The 17,190-nt window shown below is 43.0% G+C and overlaps 1 protein-coding gene across 4 annotated transcripts in view; it reads right to left on the bottom strand.

Annotated features, from left to right (window-relative positions):
- Positions 1-247: 247 nt before the first annotated feature.
- Positions 248-17,190, bottom strand: part of RAD18 (RAD18 E3 ubiquitin protein ligase) — a 209,272-nt gene continuing 192,329 nt past the window's right edge. For 3 of the 4 annotated variants that reach the window (XM_075938716.2, XM_075938715.2, XM_006132811.5), the window contains one exon: positions 248-3,025. In XM_075938716.2, the coding sequence (XP_075794831.2) occupies positions 2,926-3,025 (100 nt within the window). In that variant the 3' untranslated portion in view covers positions 248-2,925. The remainder of the gene's footprint in view (positions 3,026-17,190) is intronic. The other variant, XM_075938714.2, reaches the window with a different exon arrangement.

Genomic DNA, 17,190 nt, shown 5'->3' with positions numbered 1-17,190 from the left:
ATTTAAAAGTACCTCTCAATGCCTCATGTGGCTACTTTGCCTATTTTTGTCAGTGTTTTCCCCAGTGTAAAGTCAATAATTATTAACTTACTGGAAGTCACCAAAATTGGTACAAACATATAAAAACAAGTAGAACCAAAATGTTAAATGATGAGAGATGAGACAGAGGCAAACAAGCAAGGGAAGAAGTACCCATATAGACTTATGATGAGGAGAGAAGAAATAAACGAGTCTCATAACAAGCATTTGTATCAAGTTTTATTACAAAGAGATATTAGCAGGCAGTATCACAAATTACAATAAAAATCAACAGCAATGAAAGCACAAATTGGAAAACATAAAAGACTAACCTGCAAATTTCATCTTTTAATTATTTTGTGTCTATCTTACTGTATTGCTTGCAATGACATCACTCAAATTTAATGATTTATATTTTCCATCTTGTATGTAAAAAACAGAGTCATTTTGATGTTCAGGGAACACAGCGTACTGAAGGGAACTTTGGAACACAAGTTTCAACCATTCACATGATTTTCCTAGAATATCCTGAATTTTGCCATGTATTTAATTTTCACAAAATCTTATGTTTTAAATATTTCACGGTTTCAGTGTAACATTTCACTGGCTGCAGGTATATACAGAAATAACCTAGTGTATTAGTGAAATGCAGAGTATAAGGAGCATACACCATGAACAGATTCAACTCTTCCAAGAGAGTGGCTTTTATAAAGATATTTTTTTGGTTTACATGCTCATGGATTTAACTTTGCAAATGCACAGTTTTAAACATAAGTTAGCAATTCTATAAACAGTTGCCTATTGTGCCAACATTAACAAAGGTACTTACTACTTCAGTTGAACTATAATACTCACTGACATTTCAGCAGTTTCAGAGCCTCCTGTTAGAGTAGCACATTAACAAGCAATGCAAAGGCCCAGACCTCGTTACTCAAATTTTATTAACAATATTTTCACACTTGCCCTCTGTGGTTAAATTTCAAGTATGTGCTAGTACTGGTTACATTTTCATTGATGGAATTGTCCATGCCTAGCAGTGGAGTAAAATCATGTTTTTTTAAGTATTTAATTAACCCCAACTAACTATAAAAATAGGGCAATCAAAAGCAAGGACCTGGTACTGCAAACTCACCTGGGACATCCTTTGCTACTGTAAACTGCCATTTAAGTCAACAGATGTTGACCTATGTATGTAACATGTTTTATATCTTTCTCTATATAATTGAGTGGAATTTAAATCTTGCTTCTGTTAATTGCCATGAACCACAATACAATAACCTAATAATTGTAGTTAGTAGTTATCTAGTCTCAATGGGATTATTTTAATTAGAAAATGCCGCATCCAAGCTCTTATTTCTTATCTCTACTATGACAGTTTACACTAGCTGCAGATATGCCTATTAGAACAGATACACTGTTTGCTACCCTGGGCCGAATGGAAATACCCAACAGTAAGCAATTTTCCCAGTAGAAGCATGTTAACCTCAAACTTCAAAACTGTATTTTAAAATATAAATTCACAGAACCCTCTATCTTAACCAGTAACTGGATTTTGTGCGTCACACAAAACAGTCATGACCATGTAGACTTTGCTTTCCAAGGGGACTAAATTTGATTATTTTTAAATTCGGGGAGAGTATGTATTCTCTGTGTGAGTCCTATATAGGGGAAAGAGCCCCTTTAATTTTTGTATATGCCTTTAAACTATTAAAATAAGCATATATACATTTTAATATTTATTTCACATCTAGAATACATACATTCTAAAAACCATGGAATCTTCAATTTAAACTTAATGCTTAAACTACAATAATGAAAGGAATAAGAATAACCTTACAAATATATATTTTCACACAGCATATTGCTTTGGGACTGAAATGGTTTGAAATATGAAATATTTCTACCACCTGCAAAATCAAATTGTTTCATAGTGACCAAATATATTAATCTCCCTGCCTTATCATTTCATTACGATTTCAAAAAGGCAAAGATTTTGGTTAATACCAATGCAAATAGAGCCCAACTACCACAAATATTTAAGATAAAACGCTGGTAGTACAAAAGGTCACTGGATTTATATTACTCTTTAGTATGGTTTGTGGTGTGTTGAACATTTACAATAATTCGTAAGAAATTCAGACATTTTAAATGCAGGGGTTATGTTTATCTAATTATGGAATGGTTAAGGGACAGATCCGATTCCCCTATTCACACTGGTTACAACTGAGCCAGCCTATATATTCCCTACGACCCTCAGGCTCCATCACACAGCTACATCCTCTCTCCTACACCAGTAAATAGGGAGTCAATCTTTGGCTCCAGCCAGAAACTGAGCTATCACATGGAAGTAAGCAGCCCAAGGAAAAGAATTAGCAAAGCTTGCATCCCCATTTTTGGGTTTCAACTGTGACTTAAATCAAAACTTGGTCCAAGCTCTGCTCTGAAGCAGTGCAACACCACGCTGTCCTTTGTCAGGTGCCAGTTTTCTCCATTAAGGAAATCTTACTCCACAAATAGTCACACCGATCTTAAGAAGGCTACTTACGGAGTAAACTATTCTCCTACCTGAGCAAAGGTGTCATTTCTTCCTAAATGATAAAAACCATTTTCCCCACAATGCAACATATTTGTCATGCTAAAAATATGGGCAGAAGAGTTAAATGTTTATAGAAAGATGCAGCATTATTGCATGTCCATTCTTAAAATGAAATGGCCCCAGTATTGTAAGCAAACACAAGTATATCAGTTATTTCAAGGCAGTTTAAATGATAGGAATGCACATAATTTCAGTGCTTAAAGTCTTCAAGTGCCCCCAGACATACCTGGGAAAAAAAGAGAGAAACTGTATGGAAATCTCATAGAGTATCCAGATGACTGCATAGCCTTAGATGTCAGGTGACTGTATTGCTAGTTCTTCTTCCGCTTACTCCTGGGAAGCAATTGCCCACTTTCTGGTGTTTTGGGGCGATGTAATTTTCGTTTGCTAACTTTCACTTCTGGAAGGCTGCTGTGAAAAAAAAATAGAAAAGAAAAAACCTGTATAATCTGTTTTAAATGTAAATAAAAGCTCAGTATTTCTACTAACATGGCATACACTCTACATCTATATTCTTTGCGAAGATAAAACACATACTGTTTTAATTCATTTTGTCTGCTTCATAGGTATTGATTCATGAAAGTAAGGTGGAAAATAGAACTCTTGTTATCAGGTTCCTCCTATAAATAATACCAACCCAGTTGTCAGTACAGATTGTTTCTTCTGCACTTAAGGGAGCAAATACTGACCAGCCAGAGATTATGAACATTTCATGTCATGGAGAACTGAGAAAGCCACAAACTGTTAAAATGTGGAGTGGCTGCTCTTCAAAAGCACTTCAGTGAACTGACTGATGGTTTAATGCAGTAAGCCATGTTCCAATATCATGTTTCATGCAAAATATCAATTCTCTTGGGTACAGACACTCAACATAAAAGTAACAGGATGTATCATGCAAAGTTTAAGACTAAACAGCAGTTCCTCTGTTTAAACTTTGAAATAATACTTTCCTTGGTCTCTAAAATTGTTCTCTAATTAGTAGCACATGGTTGGTTGTTTCTTTACCTCTCATAATTTTCATTAAAATAGACAACATCAAAACTTTGGAATCACAGCCTCCAAATGTGGTAAACCCCAGTTCATGAGAGTGAAGCACTTAATTTCTCCGGGCCTGAGAATTTGAATGTGACTTTATTATAACATTCCTTATAAGGACCCAACACTTACAAAAGCAAAAGAAAATTATTTTAATAAAAAGTAGCAACTAGGGCTCTGACTCAGAAAAGGTACTAAAGTGCATGCCTAACATAGTGTACATAAAAGCCTGCTGAAGTCATACAATCATGGCATCATAGGGTTGGAAGAGACCTCAGGAGGTTATCGAGTCCAATCCCAACTAAAGCATCCCAGCCAGGGTTTCCCCCACTGCAACTTGAGACCATTGCTCCTCATTCTGTCATTTGTCATCTCTGAGAACAGCCTCCCTCCATTCTCTTTGGAACCCGCCTTCAGGTAGTTGAAGTCTGCTATCAAATCCCGCCTCACTATTGTCTTCAGTAGACTAAATAAACCCTGTTCCCTCAGCCTCTCCTCATAAATCATGTTTCTCCAGCCCCCTAATCATTTTTGTTGTCCTCTGCTGGATTCTCTCCAATGTGTTCCACATCCTTTCTGTAAGGACCCCAGAATTGGATATTATACTCCAGATGTGGTCTCACCAGTGCCAAATAAAACGGAATAATCACTTCCCTAGATCTTCTGGCAATTCTCCTACTAATGCTCCGCTATATGCTGTTAGCCTTCTTGGCTACCAGGGCACACTGTTGACTCATATCCAGCTTCTCCACTGTAATCCCCAGGTCCTTTTCTGCCAAACTGCTCCTTAGCCAGTCAGTCCCCAGCCTGTAGCAGTGCTTGGGATTCTTCCACCTCAAGTGCAGGACTCTGCCCTTATCCTTGTTGAACCTCATCAGATTTCTCCAATCCTCCAATGTGTCTAGGTCACTCTAGAACCCAATCCCTACCTGCCAATGTATCCAAACTCTCTCCTCAATTTAGGGTATATCTATACAGCAAGGATTAGCTTGAAATAAGCTATGCAAATTGAGCTACATTAATTGCATAGCTTATTTCAAAATTGGGACCATTTATACAGCACTTATTTTGAAATAGAACACTTTTCTTCCAACTTCCCTTACTCCTCGTACATGAGGGTAACAGGAGTTGGAGTAAGAAGTCCTCCGGCTTGACAGTATTTTGACATTATTTCAAGATAACCACCTGCTGTGTAGATGTCGACTAAGTTATGTCAAAATAATGTTGCTGTGTAAACGTACCCTTAGTGTCATCCCCAAACTCCCCGAGGGTGCAATCTATCCCCTCATCCAGGTTATCAATAAAGATGTTGAACAAAACTGGCCCCAGAACTGACCCCTGAGGCATTCCACTTGATACCAACCACCAACTACACATCCAGTTGTTGATCACTACCCATTGAGCCTGACCATCTAGCCAGCTTTCTATCCACCTTCTAGTTCATTTCTCCAATCTATATTTCTTTACGTTGCCCTTAAATTTACAAATCGCTTAACTTTCTTACCTCAGTTTTTCTGTCAATAAGATGGAAATAATGCATCATAGGAGCATTGCAAAGATCAATGCATTCTATTTTTGGTATTTCTAAGGCTCATCTCACTATAGTACCTTGTCTACACAGGGAAATACATGGGCAGTAAGTGTAATTCTGAATTAAAAGCACACCAGCCCCTTCACCCTAAGGCTCTGTCTACACTTACACAGCTGTGCTTTAAAACTGAAAGAGTGGTCATGGCATGAGTACTCGTGGAGTGCTCTCCCAGCATTCTATGTAAACCACCTCCACAAGGGGAGTAGCTAACAGTGTTGGAAGCATGGATCCCAGTGCGGTAGCCTGGTTCATACTGGTGCTTTACAGCATTGTGTCTTGCTGTGCTCAGGGGAGGGTTTCACACCCGAGTCAGAGTTATAGTACTGTAAAGTGCCAGTATAGACTTAGCATAAGTCCCCATGTAAACACTCTTATTTAACTTTAAGAGAGCTCTTGTGTGATTTAGCCTAGTACGTTTCTAAAGAACATTAAGCTAATGCACACAACAGGCACTCAGTGTGCACTAAGAGGCTATGTCTACACTGGCGGGTTCTTGCACAAGAACATCTTCTGCAAGAACACGTCCACACTGCCATGTGCTTTTGTGCAAGAGCATCCATGGCAGTGTGGACGCTCTCTTGTGCAAGAATGCTCTGATGGCCATTTTAGCCACAGGGTTTCCTTGCGCAAGAAACCCCTGCTGCGCATCCACACTGCCCTCTTGCACAAGAGCTCTTACCCTGGTTAGAAAAGAGTGTAGCTCTTGCGCAAGAAGCCCTGTCCTCCAATGCCGTACTGTAAATCTTCCTGCGTAAGAGTGGGCAGGAGGTATTGATGCGCCGTGGGTTCTTGCACAAGAATGGCCGTTCTTGAGCAAGAACCCGCCAGTGTAGACATAGCCAGAGGTGTGCATGCAGAGAGTCTGTGGACACACCGTCTCCTGCAGATTTTTTCTTTTGTAGACAAACCCTGAATGCTGTTGTCCTTACTAGTTATACTTGGCAGGAAGAAAAATAACTTAAGATTTGGAGGTTTCTTTGACAGGCAAAAAAAATAATAATAAAAAAAATCTTTCACTGTAATAATACTAAAGGGTTGCGCCCCCTGCTTACTATGCTCGCCAACCCCCGTCCGTCCGCTGTAGCCAGATCGTGGCCTCTCCTCTTATTCATGCCGTATCAGGACGGAGGCTGCCACTAGCCTTTTCTGTGGCAAGATTGGGAGTGGACCATTGGGCCTGCCCCAGGATCAGGACCGGAGACAGGACCCTGCGGCCAGATGCAGGCGGGGCCCCAATTGGGGGCTTGTTGGCCAGCCTTCATTTTTAAATCAAGTAAAATATTATATCCAACACAAAAAGGTTTCAACGTTGTATTTATTTATTGCAGGGGTGGAGAATCTTTTTTTGGGTCAAGGGCCACTGACCCACAGAAAAAAATCTGTTGGGGACCATACAAATGAGAAGGAAAAAAAGCCCCTCCAAAACCCTCAATGATGTGGCCCTCAACTGAAACACCTCGCTCCCCTGGTGCTCCAGCACTGGGACGGGAGAAGAGGACTGAGGTTCAAGGCCTCAGGCCAGATTAACTCTTCTGGGGTTCCAGGGTTGGTGGATTTTGTAGGCCCCCCCTATGCTCTGGGTTGGGGCCAAAAATGAGGGGTTTGGTGCGTGGGACAGGGCTGCCAGTGAGTGGGATAGGTATGGGAGTGCAGGAAGGGCTGAGGGTACAAGGTCTCAGTGGGAGCTAGGGGGCAGGAATGGTCTGGGGGGAAAGTGTCTGATCAGGAGGAGGGGGCAGGAGAGGTCTGGGGGCAGGTTGCTTGGCCAGGGGCGAGAGAGCAGGATGGGGGAAGGGGCGCAGGCATGCGTGGTGGGGGGCTCTTGGCAGGTGGTTGAGTGAGGGGCCTGGGATGCAGGGTCTGGGCACGAGGAGGTTGGGGGCACTTACTTGTCTTCGGGCCCCATGCCAGTCCCAGGCTTGGCTTCTCGCTGCTCCCATCAGGTGGAATGTGGCCAAAGGGAGCACAGGAAAAGGCTCCAGCCAGCACGCTCCCACACTGCTGTTCCCCCAGCCCAGGAGGGGCAATGCTTCTTCCCTGCACAGCGAGGCTCGGGGCTCTCTCTCCCTCCTGCTTCCTCTCTTCCTAAACCCCACGTGGAGAAGCTCAGGGCTTTCTCTCCCCCGCAGCCCTGAGCCTCGCTGCTTTCCATCCCTGCCTCCCTCTGCAGCAGAAGCCAGTGCTAGTGCTCCACTCACACGGGGGAGGAGGGAGAACAAGGGGCTGTAGCACCAGGCAAAGGGGGCCCAGGTTGCTCAGATCAGTGCTGCCAGGCACCTCCTCACCTGCCTTTCAGAAGTGCTGCTCGCTGCTGCAGCCCCATGTGTGGCTGGGTGGGCGGGTGGGAGAGAGGTAGTCTGGGGGCTGGGTTTGGGTCTCAGCACAGCAGCTCGGCACTGGGCTGAAGACTGGGGCACGGTGGAGAAAGGGGTTGTGGGTGGCCAGGGATGTAGGGCGCCTCTCTCGACGCCTGGCACTTCTCGTGAGCCAGCTGGCCCAGAAGCCTGTGAGCGCTAAGAACAGCAGCAGCACAAGCAAGCAGCCCTGGAGCAAGTTGTGCTGTCCCTGAACAGTGTCTGGGGCAGAGACCCCGTGGGAGGGTGGAGCCTGTGGGACACCAGAGTGACATTATGATGTCATCCGAAAGGAAATGTTTTTTTATATACATAGCGAGAGAATTTTGAGGACAGTCTACTGTTTTCTACACACATTTAATCAGTACATTATCAAATTATCTTGACCTATGTTAACTGGGAAAATTAATCCCTTAAACTTAATTTCTATTTTCTTAAAAGCACAAGGACACCAAGATACAAGTTTATGCCATTTATTTTACACAGATTTGCACATTTGCTTAACGGGTTAATTGGTACTGTTGAAAAAGGTAGGAAAATATATTACAAGTCAAAATGATACAACTATTATTAAATCACTAGATTTACTCAAGCATTGCTCGAATCCTTAACTCAATTTTTGGTTTTTGGAAAATAAAATTAAAATGTCCATGCTTCATTTGAATAATTGCTGTGGGGGTGGGGATGAGGGATTCAATATGAAGGCTGTCCTGGGGAGAGGACTACCCAGTCCTTTCTCACTGCAGCATCTTGGGACTAGGTGAAAAATGGCTCTCCATGGCTGCTGCAGCTCCAGCAGGCACAGCCGCAGGAGGAGTGCATGTCCCCTGGTTGGGGCAGGTCCAGGTTCATCTGCCCCCTGCGTTCCCCAGCCAGAATGAAGAATGCAGCAAACTATGCACTTTCCCATCCCCTGACAAAGGGGAACAGCCAGCAATGTTCCCATAGGAATCAGAGAAGGGGGGCACTTCAGCCCTCCCCTCCACCTTCCCTAAAGGATGCCAGAAGGTGGCAGGCTCAGGCCTGGGGCAGACCAGACCCTTTAATCTGCTTGGTGATTGTCTCTTTTCTGTATGGTTTTATGAGAAGCAATCCCATTCCAGACACATCCCATTTTCCTGGCACTACCAAACCCTTACCTTGCTTTAAGTTATGGTAAGAGGAAAATGTATATCAATTTTTGTGAGCCTAGTTCTTAGAATTTAAGAGGAGTTCTTGAACAAATACACAGACTCTCTCAAATATATAGTAGATTACCTATCTTTCTTCATATGTATGTGGCTGCTGGTATTCTGCCAATATTTTATTACACCAAGAAAGCTCCTGGTGGTTGTGTTTTCAATAAGCTTTAAACATCCAATTTCAGCTGAAGCAGAGACTTGTGAGGCAAGAATGTCAGCTAAGCTGAAAAACAGACTCCAGTTTATGGTATTAAAGAACTTTTCTAAAACATATCTCCATACGAGCTATTCTTTCAGTGGAATTTTCCTTTGTAAACTAAGCATAATTTATCTTGTTCCATGTTAACAACCTTGCTTTGTACTGCAAATTAAAGATGAAGATCACGCTTCAGTCTCAGTTCTATAATCTTTTTATTTATCTAACAAGCTAGAGATTTTTGGGGGGGGGGGCGGTAGGGGGAGAGCAGGTTAACTTTAAGGTACTTAAAATAAGGGAATTTAACATTTACTACAGTTATAGTTCCAAAATGATGAAGTTAACATAAAACACGGCACATGAGAAGGAAGTAATTGCAACATCAAATCCATGTATTTTTTTAAAAAGGATTTAATAAAAGGCAGAATATAAAATATTCCCCTTTCTATTCACCCATTTTTTATCATGACTTTTGAGGGATGGGGGGGAAGGGAGGGGGAAAGAGGGGAGAAAGAGAGTGGTCGGGTGGTGGTGATTAGACAGTTTTTCCTCCAAAACTGTGTGTGGGTAGGTCACTTTCTGACAATAGCAATCACTCATGTTCTCTCTGTATAACTTGCTCCCTCTAGCATATCAAGGGCAATGGTCACATTTTTGTTGATTTAAGTGACTTCAGTCACTGAGAGCTGAATGTACTATGAACTTAGGTCACCGTATTCAGCATTAGATTGAATGCGTAATCAGTGTCTCTCTCCAGTCAACCTGAGGGCTATGTCTACACTCGCGGCTTCTTGCGCGAATAATATGCAAATGAGGCTAAGCGTGGAATATCGCTGAGCCTCATTTGCATACCTAATGAGCCACCGTTTTTTTCAGAAGAGGCTCTTGCGCAAGGAGCGTCTACACTGCCCCTTCTTGCGCAAGAAAAACCCTCTTGCTCAATGCCGTTCTTCCTCTCAAGTAATAGGTGTAACAGCATTGTGCAAGAGGGTTTTTCTTGCGCAAGAAGGGGCAGTGTAGACGCTCCTTGCGCAAGAGCCTCTTCTGAAAAAAATGGTGGCTCATTAGGTATGCAAATGAAGCTCAGCGATATTCCATGCTTAGCCTCATTTGCATATTACTCACACAAAAAGCCGCGAGTGTAGACACAGCCAAAGGGTTTTTGAAATCAACCCCTGTACTCCACCGAAAAGAGCGATATTCACACCTCGAATTAAGGGCATATTAACACTGTGTGTGGCAATTTGGAGTTGATAGCCTCCAAGCGATGATCCAGAGTGCTCCGTTGTAAATGTTCTGGTGAGCTCTTTGAACTCTAATACACTTTAGCCATGTGAACAGGGAAAGCCCTGGGAACTTTTGAATGTTCATTTCCCATTGGAGTAGTGTGGAGAGCTCACTAGCACAGCTGAGCATGCCCAGGATCACAAATGCCTCTAGCATGAAGCATTCAGGAGACAGGGACTCTGACTGCTGGAAGGAGGAGGAACAGGCTGTGCAGGTAGAGCTCTGAACCATCAATAAAATATGCCAAAAGTGCACAGGGCTGGGTGCATAAGGACTATGCCAGGGACCCACAGCAAAGCCATGTGATAATAAAGGAGCTTAGACAAGCGTACCACAGGACAAGGCTGGTTCTGAGCTACAGACATGGGAGGCTGATGACATGCACCCGTAACAACCCACAACAATCTTTTCATTCCAAAAGGCATTGGGACCCTAGCTCAGAATTCCAAGTTGCTGCAGGAACTTTGCAACAGCTACCCACAGTACATCACTCCTTGAGTCGAAGCAACCCCTGGCCATGAGGATATGCTCCATTGAGCACAGCTACCTAGCAGAGACATGCAAAATTGCAGTTCTTAAATTGGATGTTCAAAGTCAAAAGAAATAAAATCAACCTAATTTTGTAGTTCAGACATGTCTTGAGTTTTGAAATTGAACCAGAAATGGGATCTAAGTGAGGAAATGATCTTCAGGAAGCACCAGGAAGCCCAGGTGTTCCAACTCCATGACAGAGACTGAATACACATTGATCGGGATTGGTGTACGGGAGGAACTGAGTAATTTGGTCTTTCATTCCCAATTTAAGCATACACATGCATACAGTAATTTTATTAGCTAGTAATTGTATAATATTACAGTAAGAATAACATGGAGTCCTTTTTCCCAAGTCAAATTAGTTGCTTAGGAAGCTAGTAGGCAAAGTTACAGAGGCGATCTTGCTGAGACATCAGTAATTTGAGGTACATCATTTAAAAGGCAGGCAGATTGGGAATTTACACCTCATTTAGTGACATACTCACTCCACAGGAGGGTAGGACATCTTGTCAATGTATTTAAAAAAATAGGATTTGGGGAACTGCTTGTGAAAAAGGAAAGGATACTACAGCAAGCAACAGCAAAACTGTGAGAAGTATTAGCTGCAACAGAAACAAATCTAGCTCTGGATAAACAGCTAGGCCAAAACCTCCAAATATGGCCTTACTCTTGTGAAGTGAGATTTTAGAAGGCTTGTATGTGGAATGGGAATGTTTGTATAACACCACCCTGTCCCTACTGGGCATATCAGTTTGGGAAAGCCAAGATATAATCAATACTTGTTGCTGCGGTTTTCCCTAGCCCCAGCTGCTGATGGAACAAGGTGGCCATACACTCAAAACCATTTAGGGATTCTATTAATGCTGGCTTAATCCACCTAGTGCTCAATGGAGTGCTGTGCTCCATGCAAACAAAAAAACAAAAAAACAAAAACAAACAAACAAACAAACAAAACAGTGCGAGAGAGGTTGCAGGCTCTTTGTATTCTTCTCCAACTAGTATACCCAGCATAAGACAAATTCAACTTTGTTACAATAGGGAGCCACAACCAGTATTCCCGCTAATTTTTTCCCCTTCTGAGCAGAATGAATTTTCTTGTGTGTACCAATGCAGAGATGATGTGCAACAAATCACCTTCATATTGGTGCATATAACAAAATTAATGAGGCAGGAGTGGAGTCTAGGGGTTCTGAATATAGGAGGGGATTCAAGGCTGGGGTGAAGAAGTGTGAGGGCTCTGGCTAAGGGTGAGGGATATGGGAGGAGGGGCCTTGGGTTGAGGGACTCAGGGCTAAGACAGAGGCTTGAGATGCAAGGGGCTCCAGCTGGGGGGTGCAGGTTCTGGGGTGGGGCTTGGGATGAGGAGTTTGGGGTGCAGGAGGGGGCCCAGGTTTGGGGGGTTTGGGGATGGGGGTGTGGGATTTGGGGCAGTATCAGCAATGAGGGCTTTGAGTGCAGATGGGTGGTCAAGGCTGGGGGGGGTGTTGGGGTTTGAGTTTACATGGGCAGCTTTGTGCTGGGGCCAGCAAGTAGGGGCACCCTTTTGCCAGCTGCAACAGCTCTGTGCTGGGGTCAGCAGGGAAGGGCTCCTCCTTGCCAGCCGCAGCAACTCCATGCTGGGGCTGGCAAGAAGCAGCCCCTTTCCACAGGTTGCATCAGCTTCAGGACTTGGGGAAAGAGATCTCTCCTCGCTACAGCCCCGAGTGCCTGTGCAGGGTTTAATGGGAAGTTGCACAGCCAGGCAGCTTAAGGGGAAACTTAGGTCACAACTGCTGACATTTCCCTTGTTCAGTGTTTCTGAAGAATCAAATTCTCATTTTTATTTTGAGAGCTAACCCTCTATTATGGCTAGTGTTGACAAAGCAGGACAGGTAAATTATTGGAAGAGGTCTACTTAACATGGAACTCTTTATGGTGATAAAGAGCTTGAGAGAAGCCACAGGGGATATTTGCCACTGCTCCTTCTAAAAAAAGGAAGGAACGTGGGGAGTTTTCTTTAGATGGATCCCATTTGCCAGATAGTCTTCACCAATTAAAACCAATGAATATTCCATCACCAATTCAAATAGTTTCCCCCTCTCAGTCACAGAGTTAACTGCGTACAATTGCAGTACTGGTTGAGTTTAAATTAGGCAGCTAAATTCCATCTTCCACATTAACAGCTTGAAATCCCATGTAGTGATAACATGAACGATGTGATGTTCATTTATCCATACCTATTACAATACCAGAATTCTCCATTTGCCAATATTAGTCAAGGAAAAATCATCTGGTGAAACTGGAGAATGTTATCAATACGACTGGAGGAACTCATAGTTCAGAGTCCAGTCTGAAGAGTGGAAAGGCCCCGCCACTGGAATAAAACCCCTGCAACATCACTGACTGTGACCCTCAGGATTTACAATGTTCCTTTGTTGGCTGATGTTTGTGTGACCCTAAGAACCTCTGAATGCCCACTAGCAAAGGGATCCCTATTATGTAACTGGACCAAATCGTCAGCTGACCCAAATAAGCTGGTGTGTGCACTGCCCTTTTGGAGATAGTTTCTAAGACTATCCAATGGCTAAAGGCTGGACACTGGAGGGGAATGCTTCAAGGGGACTCAAGGATTGGGGTGCACCTATTGTTACAAAGTACAATAAGGATTAGCATTGTCCAGAGGAGAGTATTTGTGTGCCTATCAGGCTACTAATATCAGGCAGCTGACATCCAGATAAACATGCAAATCATCTTCTTGATGCAGACAACAGGGTAATAAGGTGACTCAGAGTCCAGGGCATCTCAAGGAAAGTATAACAGTTTGATTGAATCTCACTTGGTTATCCACAGAATGAAGCCCACAACCGAATGTACCTGACCCCACTGAAGCCCTTCCTGGACCATGAAGATACAAACCTAAGGACTTCAAGAATTTGATTTCTGAGTGTGTAGGGGAAGTGAGGGAATCAAAACTGTGGCTACTGTTCCCTTTTCCAATCCCGACCCAAATTCAATTCTGGCTGCTTTTGATTCCCAGCACACGTTAGTGGAAGGGAATGTATTAGCTCTAAGCCAGAAAAAAACCAGAGCCTTTAAAAACAAACACACACACACAGACACACACACACACCCTCCTTCACTGGCACAACTCACAGCCCTGCATCATTTAAATTCAATGCCCCTGCATCATTTAAATTCAATGCAAGTAGTATAGCTGTATAGCATGAAATATCCCATTACTGTAACACATTGCTAAAGGCAGTTCCACGTTGAACTGAAACACATAAGCCAACTTATGAAAGTATTCATAATAGATCTAGGTTGCTGAAGCTCTTTTATAAGCTTGCCAAATTCCAACATGTCATTTTTGAAACATCAGCATCAGAGTTATTTTCAATTTATTCATAACTCAAAACATGCTGGAATGGTTTCTTTTGGTGTCTTTTTACTGAATTCTTACAAATTAACTAGTTTCAAAGAGCTCTCTGTACATGTGACATACATGAAAGGGGAAGGGATAGAAAACTTCATGCTATAGCATTAGTCAACCTCTAATTACTGGAAATTGGGGGGGGGGGAACATCCTTTGGAGTAGATTAACCAATAACTATCAAATTCAGGGCATGCACCTTTTCCCTATAGTTATTGGTACTGAACACAAGAATGGCCATACTGGGTCAGACCAAAGGTCCATCTAGCCCAGTATCCTGTCTGCTGACAATGGCCAATACCAGATGCCCCAGAGGGAGGGATCACAACAGGTAATCCTCACATGATCCCTCCCCTGTCTTCCACGTCCAGAGAAACAGAGGCTACGGACACCATTCCTACCCATCCTGGCTAATAGACATTGATGGACCTCACCTCCATGAATCTATCTAGCTCTTTTTTGAACCCTGTTAAAGTTCTAGCCTTCACCACATCCTCTGGCAAGGAGTTCCGCAGGTTGACTGTGCGCTGCGTGAAGAAAAACTGCCTTTTGTTTGTTTTAAACCTGCTGCCTATTAATTTCATTTGGTGACCCCTAGTTCTTATACTGTGGGAATAAGTAAATAACTTTTCCTTATTCACTTTTTCCACACCACTCATGATTTTATAGATCTCTATCATATCCCCCCTTAGTCTCCTCTTTTCTAAGCTGAAAAGTCCAAGTCTTTTTAATCTCTCAATTAAGGGACCCATTCCAAACCCCCTACTGGACACTGTCAGAGACACAATACTAAGCTAGATAGACATGTGGTGTGATTCTACATGATGGTTCAATAAACCACATTTGCATTTTCCTAATCCTGGGTCTGTTCTCCTCGTACAGTTAAGAGGTTATTTAACCTGCAACGTCTATAAGATGGCCATGACATCTTACTTCCCTCTATTGGAATGATCCTCTATGTTCATTTGTGCCTTTGAAGCAACACAAAGCTTCCCTAACACCAGGGAAGTCCTTTATTTATCCACAGGCCAGGTACAACATGAGCAATGGAAGCACACGCTTCATCACCCTACAAAGCTCTTCATTCTCTTTTGGAGGAACCACCTCTAAGATAAGACAAGGAAGGAGATTACTATCCATGTCCCAGCAAAGGCTGTCACCATGTATGTCTATTGTTATTGTAGTTTTGAAATACAGCCATCTCTCTGTTCAGAAACTTAACTGAGGTAACTAATTATTTTCACATAAGCCTGCGTAGTGCTTTCAGACAACAGTGATGTTTGGTCTCTCTGGACCAGGGCCAGATTCCATACAGTGATCAGACGCAATATATTAGGTTAATTATAAAATGGGAACTAAAATTAATTAGTATTTTAAAGTTAACGTTGGAGATTGATGAGCAGCTATTTTGTCCATTTTCATTTTATAGGGTACTAGAAAAGTCACCCAGCATTGCTCGGGACCTTAACTCAAATACATTTTGTTTTTCTTTATTTAAAGCATTGTTCTGGGGTGGAGCTGAGAATGACCGGTTCAGTATGCAGGCTACCCTGGGGGTAAGAGGACAGCTCCAGCCCTCTCTCACTGTAGGGGCTCGTCTACACTGGCCCCTTTTCCAGAAGGGGCATGTTAATTTCAGAGATCGCAATAGGGAAATCCGCGGGGGGTTTAAATATCCCCCGCGGCATTTAAATAAAAATGGCCGCCGCTTTTTTCCGGCTTTTAGAAAAGCCGGAAAAGAGCGTCTACACTGGCCCCGATCCTCTGGAAAAAGCGCCCTTTTCCGGAGTAAAAGTAGGAATAAGAAGTAGGAATAAGATCCTCCGGAAAAGGGCGCTTTTTCCGGAGGATCGGGGCCAGTGTAGACGCTCTTTTCCGGCTTTTCTAAAAGCTGGAAAAAAGCGGCGGACATTTTTATTTAAATGCCGCGGGGGATATTTAAATCCCCCGCGGATTTCCCTATTGCGATCTCTGAAATTAACATGCCCCTTCCGGAAAAGGGGCCAGTGTAGACGTAGCCTAGCAGCTTGGGGCCAGGTCAGAAGCGCCTCTCCATTGCCGCAGTAGCTACAGGAGGCACAGCCGGGGAAGGGGTATATGTGCCTCACTTGCGGGACAGACAGACACACAAGCTGAAAAAAAAATCTTTGAAACATATAGTAGTTAGCGGTCCCATTTTCCACTTCTGCCCCCTGCTAGCTCAATGTGGCTATAGCTGACCCGGTCTCTCTCTCTGGTCCCTCGCTGCTGATTCTGTGGTCATATTAGAGTGCAATTGTCCTTCCTGCCAGACTCCACCTTTTCCACTTTATGAGAAAGGTTCAAATTCAAAGCACATCCCATTGCCCTGGCACAACCAAATGCTTATGTTGCTTTAAATTATTATAAGAGGAAGCGACATACTAAATTTAGTGGTTCTAGCTCTTGCCATTTAGGAGGAGTTCTTGAACAACTGGACTCAGACTGAAAGACAGATGCCCATTTCTAAAATACATAGTAAGGTAAGTTAACATGTCTTGTTTTAGATTTTGCTAGCCCACCAGGAGCAACTCAAATAAATGAAAGATCAAGAAGACTCAGCAGGCCATCTAGAGTAGGATATTCCCAAATTGTGGTTCATAGGATCATGGGTGCTATGCAAAGCACATGGTACTGGTTTCACATTCTTTTTTCCAGATACTAATTATATTGTATATATTAAATATGTTTGTAATGTTACTTTTCCTATAAACAACTGCAACAGTTGACACAGGATGTTAAATGATTGTAAAGGAGGGATGTGGTTTATGCAGTCATGATGGAGAGAGGAGATTTTCTAGGAGACACTTTCTATTAAAAAAGCACACTATGGAAAAATTTGGGAACAATTTTCTTCCCCACACAGGATTGTTTTCTGAAGTACATTTAATAGTACTTTGCTGAGCCTAGACCAGGGTTGGCAAAGGGGCCTCCATGGGCCAGATCCAGCCTGGGGGTGGAGGTGAGCGCA

The sequence above is a fragment of the Pelodiscus sinensis genome, chromosome 11 (genome assembly GCF_052426305.1).
Source record: "Pelodiscus sinensis isolate ZL-2025 chromosome 11, ASM5242630v1, whole genome shotgun sequence".
NCBI classification, from domain to species: domain Eukaryota; kingdom Metazoa; phylum Chordata; order Testudines; family Trionychidae; genus Pelodiscus; species Pelodiscus sinensis.
This window is presented reverse-complemented; position numbering and strand designations above follow the sequence as displayed.